The sequence below is a fragment of the Periophthalmus magnuspinnatus genome, chromosome 3, assembly GCF_009829125.3.
Source record: "Periophthalmus magnuspinnatus isolate fPerMag1 chromosome 3, fPerMag1.2.pri, whole genome shotgun sequence".
Classification (NCBI taxonomy): Eukaryota; Metazoa; Chordata; class Actinopteri; order Gobiiformes; family Gobiidae; genus Periophthalmus; species Periophthalmus magnuspinnatus.
This window is the reverse complement of record NC_047128.1, coordinates 13,384,189-13,404,629: the sequence shown is the minus strand read 5'-3', so window position 1 is coordinate 13,404,629 and position 20,441 is coordinate 13,384,189. Positions and strand designations below refer to the sequence as shown.

General features: G+C 40.3%; 2 protein-coding genes across 4 annotated transcripts in view; both read left to right on the top strand.

Annotated features, from left to right (window-relative positions):
* The window catches only part of LOC117393802 (ribonuclease inhibitor-like), a 28,001-nt gene extending 19,471 nt beyond the window's left edge, over positions 1-8,530 (top strand). For both annotated transcript variants that reach the window (XM_055232124.1, XM_033991811.2), the window contains exons 10-15: positions 3,851-4,027; positions 5,047-5,220; positions 6,423-6,599; positions 7,558-7,725; positions 8,060-8,236; positions 8,327-8,530. In XM_055232124.1, coding sequence (XP_055088099.1) covers positions 3,851-4,027; positions 5,047-5,220; positions 6,423-6,599; positions 7,558-7,725; positions 8,060-8,236; positions 8,327-8,342 — 889 coding nt within the window. In that variant the 3' untranslated portion in view covers positions 8,343-8,530. The remainder of the gene's footprint in view (positions 1-3,850; positions 4,028-5,046; positions 5,221-6,422; positions 6,600-7,557; positions 7,726-8,059; positions 8,237-8,326) is intronic.
* Positions 8,531-13,504: 4,974 nt separating this feature from the next.
* On the top strand, positions 13,505-20,148 carry slc35c1 (solute carrier family 35 member C1). Of its 2 annotated transcripts, XM_055232163.1 has the most exons (4): positions 13,505-13,601; positions 14,630-15,141; positions 17,780-18,872; positions 18,949-20,148. In XM_055232163.1, exons 2-3 carry the CDS (start codon positions 14,661-14,663, stop codon positions 18,358-18,360), a joined length of 1,062 nt encoding a protein of 353 aa, XP_055088138.1. In that variant the 5' UTR covers positions 13,505-13,601; positions 14,630-14,660; the 3' UTR covers positions 18,361-18,872; positions 18,949-20,148. The 2 variants fall into 2 exon arrangements, with proteins under 2 accessions (XP_055088138.1, XP_033847578.1); XM_033991687.2 differs by lacking the exon at positions 13,505-13,601 and having other exon boundaries at positions 14,480-15,141.
* Positions 20,149-20,441: the final 293 nt, after the last annotated feature.

Genomic DNA, 20,441 nt, shown 5'->3' with positions numbered 1-20,441 from the left:
GTCAGCTATATTGAATCGAAAATTCGCCAAATTTTTCGCTGCGTGTTTTCAAAACGCTACTAGTCTCAGGTTTTTGGTCCAAATGAGCTCAGATTTCACATGCCACATCCAGACACATGGGTTTTCAAAAGTTATCCACGTTTTCTCCGAATTCCACACGGTTCGCCCGTACGCCGCCACCAAAATACGCCTTCGTTTCCTGTTTTTTCGATGTCCTCTCACGACCACAGGCATTGCCCTACAGAGCTCACATTCACATCACATATGCGAGATTGGGGCATGAATGGAATGCAATATTAATTTTAATCAAAATGAACACTATAGCGCCCCCTACCATAGGGGTGAAACGCCAACATTATCGGATTCCTACGAAATTCGGGGAATAAATCAGTAGCATCAGAAGAAACAAAAAATTACATTATGGCCATGAATCATTTTCCACACTTGGCCACCAGGGGTGCAAAGACTCCAAATAAAATCATTTACAAATGTCTGACATGCACATGCATTGGTCTACACAGCTCAAATTCACATCACACGTGTGATATGAGGGTATTAACAGAATGCACTATTAATTAGTATCTAAATGAACACTATAGCGCCCCCTACAGTATTAGTAAAATATACAACTTTGTCCGATTGGCATGAAACTTGGGGAGATAATTGGGGGCATTAAAAGGGTCAAAAAAGTCCATTACACCATACCTGTATTATGTACGTGGTTGCCGGTGCAACGCCACAGACCCCTCTCATATAGAGTCAGGGCCACACAGCCCAGGGCCACACTGCATATTAACATTGTTCTTCGTTTTTCCGCCAAAACAATCACATTTTTCACCCCCTGAACATTCACGAAAAGTCTCACATGGGGGTATAGAATCGACCGGCTCGGCGAAAAATTTCATAAAATTGGTGTCGGGAAAATGTCCCATGCCCCCTGACTCGACAACGCCACCTAAAATTTCACCCCTATGGGAGAGGAGCCTGTTTAATTTTGGAATACATGCACAAAATTCGGAACAGTGATAGAGCACCATGGAACAAGCATAAAAATGAATTGAAGCACTGCTGTATGATGGACAGGAAATCGGCCATTTTGGATCAAAAATTCGCCACTTCATTCGCAGCGTGTTTTCAAAACGCTACTAGTCTCAGGTTTTTGGTCCAAATGAGCTCAGGTTTCACATGCCACATCCAGACACATGGGTTTTCAAAAGTTATCCATGTTTTCTCCGAATTCCACACGGTTCGCCCGTACGCCGCCACCGAAATACGCCTTAGTTTCCTGTTTTTTCAATGTCCTCTCACGACCACAGGCATTGCCCTACAGAGCTCACATTCACATCACATATGCAAGATTGGGCCTTGAATGGAATGCAATATTAATTTTAATCAAAATGAACACTATAGCGCCCCCTACCATAGAGGTGAAATGCCAACATTATCCAATTCCTATGAAATTTGGGGCATCAATTCATGGTCTCAGAAGAAACAAAAAATTACATTAGGGCCATGGGTTATTTTCCACTGTTGGCCACCAGGGGCGCAATGAATTGAAAAGAAATTGGCACTTGGCACTTTGACTTGCATGTCTATGAATCATATCTACTCCTAGGTTTTTCATCCGAATTACATCAAACTCCGCATACAGCATGTACATATGTCGATTGTCAATAATCATCCACGTTTTGGGGATATTCTTTCTGGTTTATGCACAGCACACTGTCAAAATATGACTGCTTTCCTGCATATTTGATTCCCTCTCACAGACACGTGGATCAGACTAAAAAGCTCAAATTCTAATCACTGATGCGGATTAAAACTGTGAATAGAGAACCATTATAAATATGTGGCCAGTGACCTCCATAGCGCCCCCTACTGTACAGGTAAAAAACTCAACTTTGTCCGATTGGCATGAAAGTTGGTGATATCATTGTGGACCTCAAAAGAGGCAAAAAAGTCCATTACACCATACCTGTATTGTGCACGAGGTTGCCGGTTCAACGCCGTGGACCTCCATTATAATGTGTTGGTCACACATATTTATATAGAAACTGTGTGAAGGGGGGCGGATTGCGGCCGTGGGGTGGCCGGGCGGGGAAAATGGTGTGTGGGGGCAGTGGCCAGCCCCGGGCGGTTGCATGGGGGGGCGGTCGCATGGGGGGCGAGGGCCATCATCGCCGCTTGCGGCTTTAATCTGGGATTGTTGTTACTGGTAGTGAAGGGAATTACCGTAGTGTTAGAGACACTGCTCTGAAGCTGTTACTCACTTTAGACTTGAATCTTTTAAAGTGTTAAAGTTTTATTTTAAACAAATTTGACTGGAAAGAACTGACTTAGCTGGAACTACAACAGGTGTGCTCAGTTGTCCAGATATGATCCATAGCAGAAGAAAAATTCATTTCTGTCAACTGGACAGATTTTTTGGAGTTTTGCTGCTCATCCAAGTGCCTTCTTCAGTTCTGGTCACATTACTGGTGGACAGTGTCTTATTTATTATACTTATTTATCTAAAGGGAAGAGTTAACTACACTGAAACTAATACACCTATTGTTTACACTTCCTGTTTGTTAGCTAAGTCTATTGAACTACACCGTGTGAACTGTGCCTGAGTCATATTTGCATAATTGTTCAGACATCAATGATTTGATCAGCATACTAGCTATTGGCTCACTATTGTTTTCCTACTTTTAATTTAGATCTGAGGATGGATTATACACAGGAGATAAATGATGTCCAAGCCCCCCATTCCTGTTCAAACATACCCATCTTTCTTAACAAAAATGGTCTCTTTAACTTCCCTCTCAAACCATTTTTTTTTTACTTGGCTAAGATCTGTACCTCACTATCTTCAAAGGAGTGGTTAGTGGCTTTGAAATTGAGATGTACGGTAGAAGCTTCCTCCGAATTGATAATATTTATTTATTTATTGGTATTTAAACACATTTTTAGCAGTTCTAAGATTTTTTAAGGTGACAGTTTAGTCTTCCATTACTGATGTGGGGATACAAGTGAAAAGAGAGGTCACATGAAAAGAAATCATTGTCTCATTTCATCATTGCTATGCTCTTAATATGGTGTTCCATGTTACTGACCAGAGGAGCCAGGTGTTTGGCCACATTGTACATGATATGGAGTCTAAGCTACATACAATGGGTCTGAGGGGCACTGTTTGTGTTTGTGGGTTTTTGTGAGGCCATAGATGCAAGAAGTGTAGTCACCAGGATAATGTCTTTAATGCAGCTGTTTATCAATGACTCTTTTCCTTCTCCAGCTTCTGTAAGCAATCTAGCAGTCTATGCTAGACTTCTTGTACCCACTTGTAGGGTCTCATTTCAGTAATTCATAGATTGTGGTGTCACTGAGCAGGTCTCCAGCTTCTGTCTCTGTAAACTTATTGTTTCTAATAACAGTTTTACCGCTGGTTAGAGAGAAGTTCAGTCCTCTTTCTCTGTCTGGGTGAGCTCCAGGTCGGAAAGGTTTTTCACCCAGCATTTCTTGTTCACAGGTTGGCTTGGTACATCCTGATTCCCCTTGTCTCTCTGTGATCTCTGGAGTTAGGTTGTTTTTGGAGCCACTGACCTGTGGCTGTTAAGTTGTTGATCCTCTGCTCCTTCCTTCACATAGATTTATGGCAGTGTCGACCAGCAATCTGACCAGAACTGAAGAAGCGGCTTGAGTGGCAAAACTTGTCAGAATTGAATTTTTTGTTATTTTTCTTTTATCATTGCAAAGTATTAATACACTGAGAAATTGGAGTGTTGAGTACAGGGCTTTAAATAACCACATATCTGCATTTTGAGCTTTGATTATCCTGAACTTTACTGATATTTGGAACTCTTGTGGTTAGTCTGCACCACAGCCGTCTGTCGGAGCTCAGCTGTCACTGTCTGGCCTCTGCGCTGAAGTCACACCCAGCTCATCTGAGAAAACTGGACCTTAGCTGGAACGAGGAGCTACAGGAACCTGGGCTGCAGCAGATCTGCACCTATCTGCAAAGTCCAGACTGTCACCTCCACATCCTCAGGTCAGTCATTTCCTGCTTTAAGGGACACATATTAAGGAAAATTTTCTTTTTTTGAGCTTCTATTCGTGCTGGTTTCAGTAATCCTCTGTAAAAAGTAATTTGCCGCTGAGCCTCAGAGAACACTTGGTTTGAAGATTGTTGCATCACAGGTAGAAACCCTATGCAGTTTTAAGTCCATAAATCATCATCAGACTCGTTCAAACATTTCTGCCTTCAAATAACTTTCATTACAACTGTTTGTTTACATTTACATTAGAGTAAAAAGCTATCTTAATTGCAAAGGGACTTAAGAGCATGTTAAAAGTTGAACAATACAGAATAAAGCTGCAAGCTGCAATGGTTGGCCCTCACCTGATGCCTTTGTCAAGGCCAGCTGGATTGGGAAAAAAAGTACTGTGGGCCCTAAATTTGAGGCTGTGTTTTTCAGATTTAGTCTGCAAAATGTTGGTGCTTGTTGTGAAGTGCGCACCATGTTTTTTTTGTTTGTACAGATACAATGGGCTATGTCACCAGGTACAACTGGATGCCATTAAGTGTAACTGTCTTTGGTAATAAGCATGTGCTTCATACTCTGGACTGTTTTTTTGTTCTTCGCTAACTCTTCCGTTCAAGATGTCTGTGTAGACCCTCAGTTGTCCGGGTCTGATCCATAGCAAAAGATGAAGTTCAAATCTGTCAACTGGACAAATCGTTGGAGCGAAACATCTTCACTCCTACAACAATTTGTCCAGTTGACAAATTTGAACTTTGTCTTTTGCTATCTTCCATTCAAGGCTTCATTTGAGATGCCCACTTTAGCTCGATAGACACTTTCACTTACTTATCACTCATGTCTGAGTCATAAAACCTCCCCACATGTCAGGTTTTGGAGCATGCATATAATCTAGACAACTGATATTTGAGTAGTAAATCCTAAATTTGTTGAAAATTAGGTTAAAAGTTTAATTTTACCTTTTACTTTCAGTAGCTTCTACTTTTTTTTACATTACCATTGGTGTGTCTGCTCCCTGTGTGTGCAGACTTGAAAACTGCAGACTGGGGGAGGGCAGCTGCTTGGCCCTGTCCTCTGCTCTGGTTTTGAACCCTCATCACCTGAGAGAGCTGGACGTGACGGAGAACCAGCTCAGCGACGCTGGAGTGGAGCATTTCTGTAAGGTCCTGAAGATGCCTCACCTCAGCCTGGAACATCTCAGGTCGGAAAACTGCTCCTCTGGTGTTAGATTTCTGATTGTGGGGTTGTCAGTGCTCTCAGGATTTAGTTTTGTCTGCCATTATTTAAGGTTTTCAATATAACATGATGGGGGCACCCTGACGCACCTAACGAACTTTCAAACGAAGCAATATTAATTTATTAAAATGCAATGATAAAATAAAAATACCATATTTTCGGGACTGTACGTTGCTCCGGAGTATGAGTTGCACTAGCCAAAAAATGCATAAGACACTGAACTATAAGAACAGACATTTTATCTTTAAAGGCAAGTTATAATAATAACAATAAAATGGAGAATAATAGGATGAATAGCAGTACAGCAAGCTAACGTAACACATTTACATTTATTCAGCTACATGAAGAATAGACTGCAAACTGAACAGGTGTCTGGTATGTTAATGTAAGATATTAATTAATCAGATAACTAAAGCATAAAAAACAAGCTAACAAGTTTACTCTCGATCTCACTCACTAAATCCATTGAATTCTTCATCCTCAATGTCACTTCTGAACAACACCGCCTGCTCCAGAACTAGATGAAGCACCGCTCGGGAAGCAAGCCTAGAGTGCCCTTGCACAGTTGTCAGTGTGACAATAACAAAGATGTGAAATCATATATTTTAATAATTTCACATATAAGTCACGCCCCCAGCCAAACTATGAAAAAAGTGCTACTTATAGCCCAGAAAATATGGTATATGTTTATAATGAAAATAAACAGAGTGAAGTGGAGGAGGGGTGAGGTTTGAAGGTATAATGGTGCGTTCACACCGGGGCAACAGACGTTTGTTCTCAAATGCAAAGGTGGCCAACTAGAGGCGTCCAACTAGAGGCGTCCAACTAGAGGCGTTTTTGATGCCCCGGTTTGAATGCATCATAAGAAATCATCAATCATCATCATGTCATCGGTCTAACAGGTAAACTCTGTGGCTGCAGACAGGTGTTTCTAATTGGCTCTCATCAAAGCAGAGGCTTGCGATTTCGCACGCCACTTTAAATATATTGGCCACTAAGGTTAACTGTAGACAGCACTGTTAAAAACATACAATATGTGTAGAGTTTAGTGACAAAAAAGCTGATTTAGTATTTAGTTCCACTCTAAGCACTGTTAAACTGCACCATGTGTCATACAAGTATTAAAGTTTGATTTCCAGTGTTTGTAAATGTTGTGTGTTATTTCAGACTGGATAACTGCGGCCTCTCTGAGGTCAGCTGCTCTTCCCTGGCCACAGCTCTGAGCTTAAACCCAAAGTCCAAACTGAAGAAGCTCGACCTGAGTGTGAACGAAGTCAAGGACTCAGGAGTGGAGCGTCTGTGTGAATATCTGAGGTGGCCACACTGCCACCTGGAGGCCATCGAGTCAGTACAACATCTCTTCTTAAAGGGCCCATATTACACTATTTTCTAATTTATGTTATAATGTTGTCTCTCAAACAGAAAACACTCTCTTCCACCTTGTGATGTCCTGTGGTAATACAGGAAGTGCTCCATACACCTTCACTAGAATCATTTGTATAATTGGAATTGCCTATCTCTAAACTAAAGGTAAAAGGTAGCTGTTAACTTGAAAACTACCACTTCTTGACATCACAAGATGGAACAGAGCATTTTGAGCTTTGGAGATGTAGACTAATATAATAATATATTAATAAAGGGTTACTCAAACATGTGTGAATGAAATAAAACACAACTCCAGTTGTGTTTTTGATGAGGTAACAATATTATAACATAGCCTAAAGCTCACAAGAATCAATTTTAACCTTTAAGTTTCTCCATGCAGCAAGTTTTAGAATGAGGAAAAGTGTGTACCTTTACCATAGCTATTAACAATATATAACAAAACATTTTATCTTTTGAATAGGAAAAAGGTTGCATATACCAGAAGCTGAAGCCCATGTATAGATTGTGTTCACATTCTTGAATTTGATTATGTCATAACTTCAGGCGTTGTGAAGGGGCCTCTATAACGCTAATGGGAGATTGACTGTTAAATTAATCAAATGTCTCAAAGTAATTCTGACAGTTTTCACTGCAGTCTGACAGTTAAACAGCAAATTCCACCAGAGAATTTTGACCTGTCTTCAGCTCATGTGAAACACATGATCACTTCTGGATCCAAGGTGCATCAGCTGAAAATAATGGACATGTTTACAATTTACTTTTAACGTTATAAGTGTGGTAGAAAGGTTGAGGTAAGAAGCTAGGCTAAGCTAAGCTAGTATTAGCTATCTTTGTTTAGCCTAGCTTGTGCACTGTAAATAAAGCAGATTGCACATGCCTTGTACTGCACTGTTATTATGTGTCCTTATTCCTTTAGGCTGAAGGGCTGTGGGCTGACAGAGCATAGCTGTTTGCTTCTGGCCTCTTCTCTGAACGTTCACATGAAAGACCTCAGACTGAACTGGAATCCCGACATGAGAGACCAGGGGGTGAAGCACATGAGCATGTTCCTCAAGAGTCAGAGCTGTGGACTGGAGGAGCTGAGGTACACTCTCTACATGTCATTGTACTAGGGTACAATGACATGTAGAATTTACCCCTATAACTGCGAGCCTTGATGAGCTTCATTTGACTGGAGCCGAACACTATGGGTATCAAACTCCCTTAGTCCAGTTCTTTATACAGTCGATGGTAACCACGTAGCATAACCAGGAAACCAAGCTTGTAACCAAGTCAACCAAGCAGTGATACTGGCGATTTTCTGGCTTTATTCACACATAGGCCTTCCCTTTAATTTACCCTGCACATGATCCTGCTCTGGCAAAATCTCAGGTCAGGCTGCATGTGCGAGTGGGGCTTCAGTTTTGGTTCTTTTCCAGGTTCCGGGGTTGTGGCGTGACTGGGATCGGCTGCTCTTCTTTGGACTCAGCCCTGAAGTCCACCCCCCTATCTCCTCTGACAAAACTGGACCTGTGTGAGAACAGCCTAACACAGAGCGACGTGGAGAAGCTAACAGAACTGCAGCACAACCCCCAATATCGACTAGAGCAGCTAGAGTCAGTATTTACCTAATTTCTTTCCATGTATTTTAGCAAAATCGTTGTACATGCTGTATTTGTAAAATGTCAAATCTTTTCTTTTTGCAGATGGGAGGATGACTGAACTCAAAGATAACATTTCATGAAGACATTTGTTTAAAAACGGCATTCACCTATGTAAAAAATAACTCAAAAGTCCAGACAGAAGGGAAATATGCTTCTTTTTTTAAAAAAATACTGACATGAAGCATTACTGCCTCATTATGCAATTTCTGTCATTATATTTCTATTGAAAATAACCACATTGAATTTAACAAAAAAAAAAAAAAATCCCTGGCTGCCATGGTTATGGCTGACACTCAGTTTTATCTTACATTTTTTATTAAAAATTTTGGTATTTTGACCAACTATGAAGTGCAGCTTGTGTTTTTCAAAGGGTGGAAGATAAAGTCTATTGGATTGTGTGATTCGAGCTGTTTGTTTTTCCTGTATCCATGGAGACCCTGCTTGCAGATAGCTATGCTAGCCAGCTAGCACTGAAATGCTACATACTTTTAGCTGAGAGCTGTGACGTCATAGCCATGTGCCCACAGACTCTGTACTACTGTTGCCCGGGTCGTCTCTCTGCTCTGGAGTCTACAGATGCACCAAGGTGAGTCCTGGTCTTCGGTCTGTGAAGGAGGTCTGGACCAGCCGGATGTGGAGGTGCTTTGCAGGGAGCCGGGCGTTCTCCTGCAGGAGGCACTCTCTGAGGAGGTCATACGTTCCACTGTGAGGGTCATGAGTCTGCTCTGATGTCCCCACTACGACTCAGGCACCTGCTCTGGGGCCGCCATGCACCTTATCTTCTCAGGTAAAGGGGTGGGGACAGGACTTATGTACAAACTAAATACATTTTTTTAAAATGTATTACAAATCAATCAGTAAGTGGTTAATCAAAAGAAAACAAAAAGAAAATAGAGAATAAACAAAATGAATAATTTATAATTGGATTTGATTTGATCCCAAAAGCCTGATGTTGTCAGACCTCATAAGCTAAGCAGTGCTGGCCCTGGTCACTACATGGATGAGAGACTGCTGGGAATATCCACTGCCACAGTGGGGCTCCATGGACAAAAACTGTTGTTGTGTCCTTAGGCAAGACACTTCACCCACAATGTCTAGTATGAATGTGGTGTGAGTGTTGGTAGTGGTCAGAGTGCCTGATGGCGCAGATTGACAGCCTCACTTCTGTCAGTCTGCCACAGGGCAGTTTTGACTACAATAGTAGTTTACCACCACAAAGTATGGATGACAAACTCATCGTGGTGAATAATTAGGATACATAAGGTAAGTGAAAAATAACTTTGGACCTGTTAAAATGAACTACTTCACGTTCTGAAGAAAAATAAGTAAATATCAGGTACAGCGCCTGTTATTTCTTTCTTAAGCATAAATCTTTATTTGTTTCTGGATTTGTTTTTTTTCTGGTCATAATTGTAGGTATAATCCTAATCTTGTGCTCCTGTGTGATCCCCTGTCTGTTAAAAGCTATGCGTCAAATGCTTATCCATGTGCGATTTTTAAATAAAGATTTGAGTTGATTAAAAATAAATGTGATTTATTACAATCAAAAGGGGGGAATTGTTATGGCTTTCTTTAGCATAAATCTTTATTTGTATTGTTATGGATCTTTTCGACCTAACCTTCGTGATATCATCTGTTGTTATGTATAGGGTGTATCTCTTGTTCGTGCGTCTAGCGGCCTCCAGCCACTTTGATTAGACTAGACTGGCTAGATTGTTTTGATGGTAAAATTTTCTGTATGTATTTACATTTGTGAGCTGAGGGCGAGACAACACTGCTAGGGACAACAGCTCCTTGACGATTGTGCACAGGCGATTCAATAAACCAGACTTTTTGACTCAAGACGTCTCTGTTGATTTTATATCTTTAAGGTTTTTTATACTATTAGAAATTCCACAACAGCGCCTTTAACATAACTTAAAACATTCATTGTTTTAAGGACTTAACAACAGAGAAACTCATTTTAAAAGGTGTTAGAGTTTGGAATGGTTATACTTTCTCTCCTGTCAGAGCCAGTGTGGTTGAAGGGGAAGGCTAACCACTGTGCTGGCACTGTGGAGACTATGGTCAGGGGAGAGTGGAGAAGGGTGGTGTGTCCTGGAGCCTGGGGACAGCCGTGTGTTGAGACTTGGACTGTGGCTCTACTGTTTGTGCAGAAATCAGGCACGATTTCCCCATGAACCCTGTGTGATTCACCAGGTAGTGCTATCACAAACTCTATTCCAATACTATGTAGTAGACTTGACCAGTTCTGCATGGTGAAAATAATAAAACAATCTTTATTTAGACAATAGAATGTGATTTTCAATGTTAAATGGTAGCACTTTCTTTTCTATTCTCATGGGGCCTTATATCTGTGTAATCCCTCAGTCGTCCAGGTAGGTCCATAGTGGTCCATGGGTGTATACAAGTGGTCTTATAATTCTTCTTGTGCTTAAGATTGTTCTAAAGCTATTCAAGAAAGGTTAATTTCTGTCCTGTGAATGCGACTTTTTTAGTATCAATAAATGAGTGTCTAGTTTGTTATCAATTAGTATCTTAGTATGTTCTTGTATGTATGTATGTATGTACTTTTGACAACCCTGTCTCCAGGTCAGACTGTGTGACGGAGGCCACTCTGAGGGACTTTGTCTGGGACCGATACAGTGGGGGCCCACCAGAGGAGAAAACACTCTGTTCCATCTTGTGATGTCATGTGGTAATACAGGAATTGCTCCCCTGTGTTTTAAACTCCATACAGTGTCACTAAAATTATTTGGACAGTTTCCATACCATAAAGTATTATGTATAATTACATCACAAAGTGGAACAGAGCATTTTGGCCTTTGGAGATGTAGACAGACTAATAATAAAGGGTTACTCAAACGTGTGAATGAAACAAAACACAACTCCAGCTATGTTTTTGATGAGGCCATTCTAACGTGGCTTACAGCTCACAAGAGTCCATTTAGTGTAATATAGGACCTTTAATCTATATAAACCTTATTGTGAGCCCTGGTTGATGTGGTGTCTGTTGGGGTGTGAGGGGAAACAGGAGAATACATTCACTCAGTTTGATGTAGTTTTATTCAGTACAACACTTGCTATGAGCATGAGATCTGTCCTTTCACTGGGACTCTGTTTATCTGAGCAGCCTTGCTGTCCTCGGGCTTATCCAGTGTCCATCCTGACTGCTTAATGCCAGACTGTTAGATGAGAGTCGGCTGTGATTTGTCATTCAAAGTGATGAAGTTTAGGAACAAGGTTATTTTTTTTTAAGTTGGGTATTGTTAGGGTTAGAAAAATATTTTGAGTTAGTTAACATGTTACCAGAGCTAATTACTGACATACAGCCTTATCTCAACTGACAGGCAAGGCAAGGCAAGTTTATTTGTATAGCACAATTCTTACACAAGGTAATTCAAAGTGCTTTACAGAATAAGAAAGACATTAAAATCACACAAATCAAAACATAAATAATCACCCAATCTGCAACTCTCTCACCCACTCGTTTGCACCCTTTAAAAACTCTCTCTTGCACTCTTTAAACACTGTCTTGCTCAGTTTAAGAACTTTCCCATTACTTTACAAAAGACTTTCCTGTCACTTCTCAAATACTTTCCTGTCACTTTACTATGTCTAATAAAAGTCCGTCAGTTAATGTTTCTTTTGTCATCATAAAATTACCATTAAAGGAGAAGAGTGCAGAATAAAAACCTTTCAGTCGTATGCACAGCTAAACAGAACCGTTTTGAGCCTGGATTTAAATATTGTCAAAGTAGAGGCCTGTCTCACATCTTCAGGAAGACTGTTCCAAGTTTTAGCTGCATACAACTCAAACACTGATTCCCCATGTTTAGTCTTGACTCTGGGCACCAGCAGGAGGCCGGTCCCTGAGGTCCTCAAATTGCGAGATGCTTCATATGGCACTAACATGTCGGATGTCGGATGTCGGATGTACTTTGGACCTAGGCCATGGAGAGACTTATACGCAAGCAGAGCTGTTTTAAAGTCTATTCTTTGAGCTACAGGAAGCCAGTGCAGAGACCTGAGCACAGGACTTATGTGTTCGTACTTCATGGTTCTAGTCAGGACCCGAGCAGCAGCGTCCTGGATGTACTGCAGCTGGGTTAAGGCTCATTTGGAGAGGCCATTGAGCAGGCCGTTACAGTTGTCTAACCTACTGGAGACAAATGCATGGATAAGTCTCTCTAAGTCTGGTTTTGACTGTAAACCTTTGATTTTTACAATGTTTTTAGGTGGTAAAAAGCTGCAGATGTTATTGATTTGATGTGGGTGTTAAAGTTCAAGTCTGAGTCCATTGTTACCCCTAGATTTCTAGCCTGATTTGAAGGTTTTAGAGAGAGAGACTGGAGGTGACTGCTGACACTTTCTCTATGTTTCTGTGGGCCAAAGATGATGACTTCAGTCTTGTCTGAGTTTAGCAGAAGAAAGTTGTTTTGCATCCACACACTGATCTGCTGGATGCAGTGGCAGAGTGAATCCACTGGTCCATATTCACCTGCTGCCAGTGAGACATAGATCTGAGTGTCATCATAAGCATATAATAGTCAACATAACATAAACATAAAATAGTAGCAACAGAAGCTAACATGTTACCATGACAACCAGAGATGCGTGATAACTAACGTCCCTCTGAACCCAACTATCTAGCACTAGCCAAGCTGACTTCAGCCTTCAGCTCTTGCCCACAAACCAGATGAGGATTTCAGCATCTTCTTATGGCTTTCTTTACCTTAAATCTTTATTGTATTGTTATGGATCTTTTTGACCCCTTTCGCAATACCATCTGTTGTTATGTATGAGTGTATCTGTTGTTTGTGCGTCTAGCGGCCTCCAGCCACGTTGATTAGGCTAAACTGGCATGATTGTTTTGATGATATATTTTTGACAATTTCAGAACAAACGCTAAATTTGCAACTTTCTGGTCTAAATCTGAAGTTTGTGCTGCCTGCAATTCCAAGTAATTGGTGGTGATATCAGGCACTGCCCTGATTATAGCCAAGTGTTTCTGATTACAAACACCTGGCTTCAGGGGTGGAGTGAATACCTGTTAAACCACTCACACCGTTCTTATATCCTCAGACCCCGCCCCTCCCCCCTCACTCTCCCCTTTAGTCCTCCAGGTACTGCCCAGTTTAGTAGCTCTATTTGAAATGTAGTTGTGGACGGAGTTTAAGTGTTTCGTCCCACTTTAACCACACCTATTGATGGGACGTCACACAAGGAAGTCAACAAGGAAGTACACAGGCTACTGACAGTCTGCAGGACAGGTGCTCTATGCTGCAAATGCATTAAACCAACACTTCAGACAATAGTAAGTGTTGATAAATCATTCCTTGGTCATGTTTGATATAGACTAACTCAATGTTTCTCAAACTGTGGTACAAAAGCTCTTTCAGGTGACAGCTCTTCAATTTGTGGGTTTGACTAATTTACAGTTCAGTTTATGTAATCTTTTGTCTTCCTTTGGATCATCTAACATGCAGGGACAATTTATGCGCAAAGAAGATATTTTTCTGATCGTTGAACAAAATAACAGTGTGGGACAGGTAAGGTTTTGGCCTGTGTTAACCTTATGGTTGCTAGGTAACAACAGGAATTACCTCTATGTCACATCTACTGTCCATGTCCAACCAGGAAGTAAAATGATTCACTTTCACTTCCCCCCCCCCCACCAGTTTAACAGTGTGACTCTGGTCCTACAGGTCCCTGAAAGTGTGCAAAATAAAACAAAAAAAAATCAATTAAAATAAGTTTCAGACAATGTGCCAAAGCAATTGGAAAACTAAATACATAAAAACTGTTTAAATAAGTTTGTAACTTTTTGATAAGAAGTAGGCTGAAACGGAGGCCTGTTTTCTCATTTTGGTTATGCCTGTGGATTAGGGTTGGTGCTAGTAGTTAGGGATTGTGGGTTACGGTTTGTTGTTTGTAGGGGACATGCTTTTGCATATCCATTTGACTCTTTTATGGCCCAGAGGAGGAGCTCCTGCTGTTTCTATGGAGGTGGAGCTACACCTCGGAAAGGTTACTGTATCTTTAACAATTAAACTGTCTTCTGTTATGTTACATATATAATTTATCGATCCACCTTATTTCTGTTAACATTTTGTATTCGCCAACACCCTTAAAAAGTAATGTAGCCTAACAAAATAAAGTGATATCTGTAGTGGTCCTTTATTTTGAAGGTGCGGATGCAGGGCGGAAGTGCTTTTGTTTGCGGAAGTCCACTCAGGAGGTGTCATGTTAGCGCTGCACTGTTACCTCTCAGTGGCTCAGATCTGTCGCTTTTCCTCCTCTAAATCCTTCTAAATGCTCGTGTTTCTGTATGGCCATGAACAGGATTCAGCTGAAGCGCTCCGGGATCCTGAGAATGGCTCTGTCCGGCTCCGAGGCGGCGGACATGGACGCGCGGGGGGACGCGTTCTTTCTCCGGGCGGCGAGGATCGCAGCTGTGGTCGCTCTGTACTGGTTCGTGTCGATAACAATGGTTTTTCTCAATAACTATTTACTGGACAACCGTGAGCTGGATGCGCCGCTGTTCGTGACTCTGTTCCAGTGCGCAGTGACCGTGGCGCTGTGCTGGCTCCTCCCGCTGCTCTCCGCGCTCTGTCCCGGTTACGTTGAGTTCCCTTCGCTGAAGTTTGACCCGAAGACGTCCCGGGAGGTGCTGCCGCTGTCTGTGGTGTTCATTGCTATGATCACGTTCAATAACATGTGCCTGAAGTACGTCGGAGTGGCCTTTTACACCGTGGGCCGATCCCTGAGCACCGTGTTCAACGTGCTGCTCTCCTACGCCATCCTCAGGCAGGGCACGTCACTGCGCGCGCTCCTCAGCTGTGGAGTCATACTGGGTGAGACATGGATGTGTGCACAGGTGGCACATACTGTAAGAGTAAGAGTAACGTTACTTCAAAATATTACAAAGTACGAAGTAGTGGTCTAAGGAATTACTTAAACAAAAAATATCTGGGAAAAATACTTCTCAAGTAAGAATAACTTAAAGAGTAACTGTCAGGACATGACGTCTGATTTATAATTTGAAGTTAATGTAATGTGAAGGACAAAAGATTAAGTAACACACAGAAAAATTACTCTGAAATTTCTTTAAACAGTTACTCATGCAAATATAAATGAGTACTACCCTTTTCTGAATGTTATTATATTTTGTGCAATATTGTGAAAATATTGGCGCAATAATCAATATCACACAAAAAATCGCAACCACAGTTTTTCATTTTACAGAAGTGTTTTTGGAAAGTACAAAGGGCAAAAGGCAGATTTTATTCATGATTTTCCCTATTAAATCCTACATTTGATTTGGGTTGGTATTGGTTCTGTCTTTGCTTTAATTTTGGAAATGATGGTAATTCACAGTAATACAAAGGCAATTTATAACACACAATAGTAGTTTCCTCATTATTTCCATGTGACTTAGTTATAGGTCATTCAAGACTATTCTAAAAAAAAGTCCAGCTCTGTTTATATAATGTCTCTGTACAGAACCTAGATCTTGTCTCGTCTATGTCATATTACTTTTCACAAATGCTCCTCTGTGTATTCAGCTCCGCAGTAATGAACGTCCTCCAGTGTAACAGGAGCTATATGTCCTTCTCTTCACAATACACTAACCTGGTTCTTGTAGGTTTCAGTGGCTGTGGTTTTGGAGCTAAAAGAAGATTAAAATGAAATATAAACCCCAAAATCATTCAATGTATTTATGATCACGCTGCCTCTGATTATTCATATCAAATTGTGCAGTTTGCATGTCCTCTACAGTCATTTTAAAGATCTCGGTATCAAGTAATGATCAGATTTTGGTGTGCATTACGCAACCAGTGACACCTCTGCCTCCAAACTCACGTAGCAGCCAACCCAAGATAACATAGAAACCCAGAGTGCATAGGCCTGGAAGATTAATCACAAACAAATCGCAAATTTCAATGGGCGGAAATACCAAATCACAAAAAGAACAATAACTTTTTTTTTTTTTTAAGTAAAGTAAGTACAGTAATTTCCTCCACATATAACAACACCTCCTGTTTTAATCTGCATAAATAATTCTAACCCTGTAGTTTAGATATCTACAAACATGTTCTGAAATGTGAATCTTGTATGAATTTGTCAGTTCAGATTTCAGTCTTTTTGCCAGATGTGGATGTGTTTAAAATGTGAATTTTGAACAGAATCCTTTTATTGAAACATAAATCTTAAATCTAGATCAAGTTTGTCTGACAAAAATATTTCCCCCAAATCCCCCAAATCATTCAGCCATACCTCTTGGTCCTGTATTTCAGTCTCCTCTTTTTATGTGTGTTTTGTGATAATGGTAGAGTGGTAAATTTTCAATAATCAATTATTTCTCTGGAAAAAAAAAGAAATCCATGTTTAAGTTCTATAGTGGTCCATGGGTTTATACCAATCTTATACTTGTTTTGATACAGCTCAAAATCATGCTAAAGATATTCGGGAAAGCTTCATTTCTGTTCTGTCAATGGGACTTTTTTAATATCCTGCTCAAATGAGTGTCTAGTTTCATTACTAGTTTTAATATCAATTAGTGTCTGATTTTCAATACTTTTGACAACACTATTAGTGTAGCCGCTCATATAGTTACTTCTTGTTTAAAATGTGCGCTCTGAACAAAAGCCTAATTTTTAAACTCAGATCTGGTCAAACATTTCGTTTGGATATTTTAATTGTATTTTGTTTATTGTAGCCCTGTTACTTTCTCTTCACCTTTGTTGTATTTGAACATTTTGTTACTTTGTTATATCATATTTCTGGTGGATCACAAAAGTATGTGTTGATCGGTACTGAGAGAACTCAAATAACATTTAGGTATTATGTTTTGTGAATATTATCCGCCCCTACGTCAGATAAAGGACCTACTTCACAAAGCAGTTTCAACGAACCCTAACTAAACCTTAACTAAAATTATTTCACACACCATCACTTTGCATATGCCGCACTTAAAGTCTAAAGAAATATTTGAGTAAGGCAATAATTCAGGCCACAACTCGTCTAATAGATGTGTTTGCTTGACCATCAGCTGATAAACCTGATTTAACCAATTTTACAAGTTATCATGAGCAGGAAGTTGTGTTGTATTAACATTTGAAATTGAAATAAAAATGTACGAAAGTGGAAAATAAATTAACTTTATGAAGCTTGATATGCATTATTAAACTTGGTATTAAAAACGGGATCTTGTACAAGCAGACTGGATTATTCGCTCTTTTAACCGCTCAAGATAAGGTAAGCCGTCAATACATTTTGAGTGCTCTGTTTTTCACTCACTGGACATTCGGACACCACGAAAATGGCGTGACTAAATAGTTCTAATTGTTAATAGTGCCTTAAGTAATGAATAGTGTCGACATGTGGACACATGGTTTAAGATAACTCTCTGTAAAACTAAAAACTCTGAGTTGACCTCTATTCGGAATGAACAAAGTCTGAGTTTGCTCTAAACCTGCTTCTGTTTTTTAGGTGGGTTCTGGCTGGGCATAGATCAGGAGGGACTGGCTGGCTCCCTCTCCTGGACTGGAGTAGCGTATGGAGTGTTAGCCAGCGCCTGCGTCTCTCTTAACGCCATTTACACCAAAAAGGTCATGCCCGCAGTGGACGGCAACATCTGGAAGCTCTCTTATTATAACAACATCAACGCATGTGTCCTTTTTGTCCCTCTTATCATCGTTTTCGGAGAGCTCCAACGCATCACTAGCTTCAGCCGTCTCACAGATTTGACATTTTGGTCCATGATGACTCTTGGAGGGGTTTTTGGGTTCGCGATCGGGTACGTTACAGGTTTGCAGATCAAATACACAAGCCCGCTCACTCATAATGTGTCGGGGACAGCGAAGGCGTGCGCTCAGACTGTGATCGCAGTGGTCTATAATGGCTCCACCAAAAGCGCTCTGTGGTGGACCAGTAATCTGATGGTACTGGGAGGGTCGTCAGCGTACACGTGGGTAAAGAGTCTCGAGATGAAAAAGACGCCGCAGAAGGAGGTGCAGGATTCAGTGAAGGAGAGACTGCTGCCGGGAGACAAGGCCGACGTGGGAGTGTGAAGTTAAATCCTTCAATAAAAAAAAAAAAAAAATGTGATCATGATTTATTTGATTTTAATTATATTTTAAATTGATTTGACAGGTTAGACTACTCATTTCTAATGTTGTCACGATCCTAAAATTTTAACTCAATTCCGATACCACGATGATCATAAAAACACTCTTTCTTTAGACAATAGAATGGGATTTTCGACGTTAAATCGTAGTACTATTTATATTCCCATGTGACCTTATTCAGCAAAGATTCATTTCTGTAATTAGTGTCTGTTTTTTTGACACTTTTAACAACCCTGCTCATTTCACATCTACTGCAGCCCGTGTCCAACCAGGAAAATTACAAACTTTACCAAAATTACAAACTAGAAAAGACTAGGGAAGATTTTTTGTAACATCTTAAATGATTAGTGAGATGGGAAATAATTGGTCTAACATGTCATAGGCACTTTAAGCATTTTCTATGTAATGACTGAAATATTTCTTGTCATGTGTCATGTTTGGGTACACTTTTTGTTGTGTTTTTATACCTAATAGGTTGGTTTCATGTTCTGAAATTAGTTTGTAATTGGCTCCATGAACATGTTATTCAAGTCCTTTCAAATGATTCTCGGAGCTGAATAATGGCACGAGTTTCTGAAGCTATTGTGTATTTATACTGACAGAGAAGACATGGACTTTGAGCCAGTTTTTGTTTCATGTGGCTAGGTCCAGTAATTAGAGACATTAATCATAAACCAAGTCCACACATCTGTAATCTGACAGTTAAACGGCAAACTCCACCTGCGAATCCAAACCTGTCTCCAGCTCAGGTTTAAACTATGAGGACTGTACAGTGTGCTGATGTCACATGATCACAGCCTCTCTATCGACCTCTTACTGACTGAAATGGAAATATAGTTTCTGAATTTACATGAAAAGAATGTGTATTGTTCATATGATTTATTTACATGTAACTTTTCTGGTGGAGGGTTTGACCCACTTATCTCCATGGAAATGTTATTGCTTTGACTTGAATGTTCCACTTTAATTTAACATTTCTTTATTTAATGAGATTTTTAAAGTTATATGCATTCTTACTGTGAGGTAGGGATGCACTGATACCAATACTGGTATCGAATATCGACACAGATACTGAAAGATTAGCTGGATCAGGTATTGATTCCATGATGCCAGTTAAGCTGATATCCTGGTTTAGCCTTTAACTGGATGTAATAAGACTATTTACAGGTTGATTTTGGCGTTAAACATCTCATGTTTGAACTTTTATTTATATGAAGCTGTTCAGTTGTGATTTGAAGGATACAGAACAGCTGCATTATAATAAGTTAACAGTGTTTTAAGGAAGTATGCCATTTTCTCTCCCTACTTTGGTTAATATCGGTATTGGTATCGGCAGCTACTTAAAGTGAAAGTATTGAAATCAGTATCGGAACTGAAAAAGCTGCTTCCCTACTGTGAGTGAGGTCACTTTTTCACAGATCTTACCTGTAACGTTAAGCTAACTTTGTGCCACTGTAGGACCTTTCTACATGAAGACAAGCAGGTGGCAGATCCTCCTCTAGAAAAGTTCCATAGTGCAGCTTTAAAGGAAAACTGACTTGTGGGAACATTCGCTGCTGTACCGCGCTGCCTTCCACAGAACACTTTCCTTGTTTCTGTTTTTTTTTTTTTAAATAAATGAATAGAAGTGTTTTAGAGGGGCAGTGATCAGTGACTGTACACCGTGTTTTCTGAAATCTGTCCCCTTTGAGCGCTGTACTGCTACACTTTTATAACATTTTGAGGCAATAAAAGTAATCTCTGTGATTTTCCAAAGTCTGAATCGAAGCATTTTATCTGCCGTTTTAGTTATTGAGACATTCTTTACAGAGAAGTGATACATGTGAGACTTTACTCGATCTGACTACCAAAGTCTCACAGAAAATGCAGAGGAGGGTCAGATAGAGCAGAGGTTGCAGAGGTGAGAATCGGACAGAACAGAGAGTACAGAGGAGGAGCAGAGGAGGAGCATAAAGATAAATGAACATTTGAATTGACTAAGTGGCAGTTTCGTGCCTCATTAGTTGCAGCTCGTCTGATGCTGT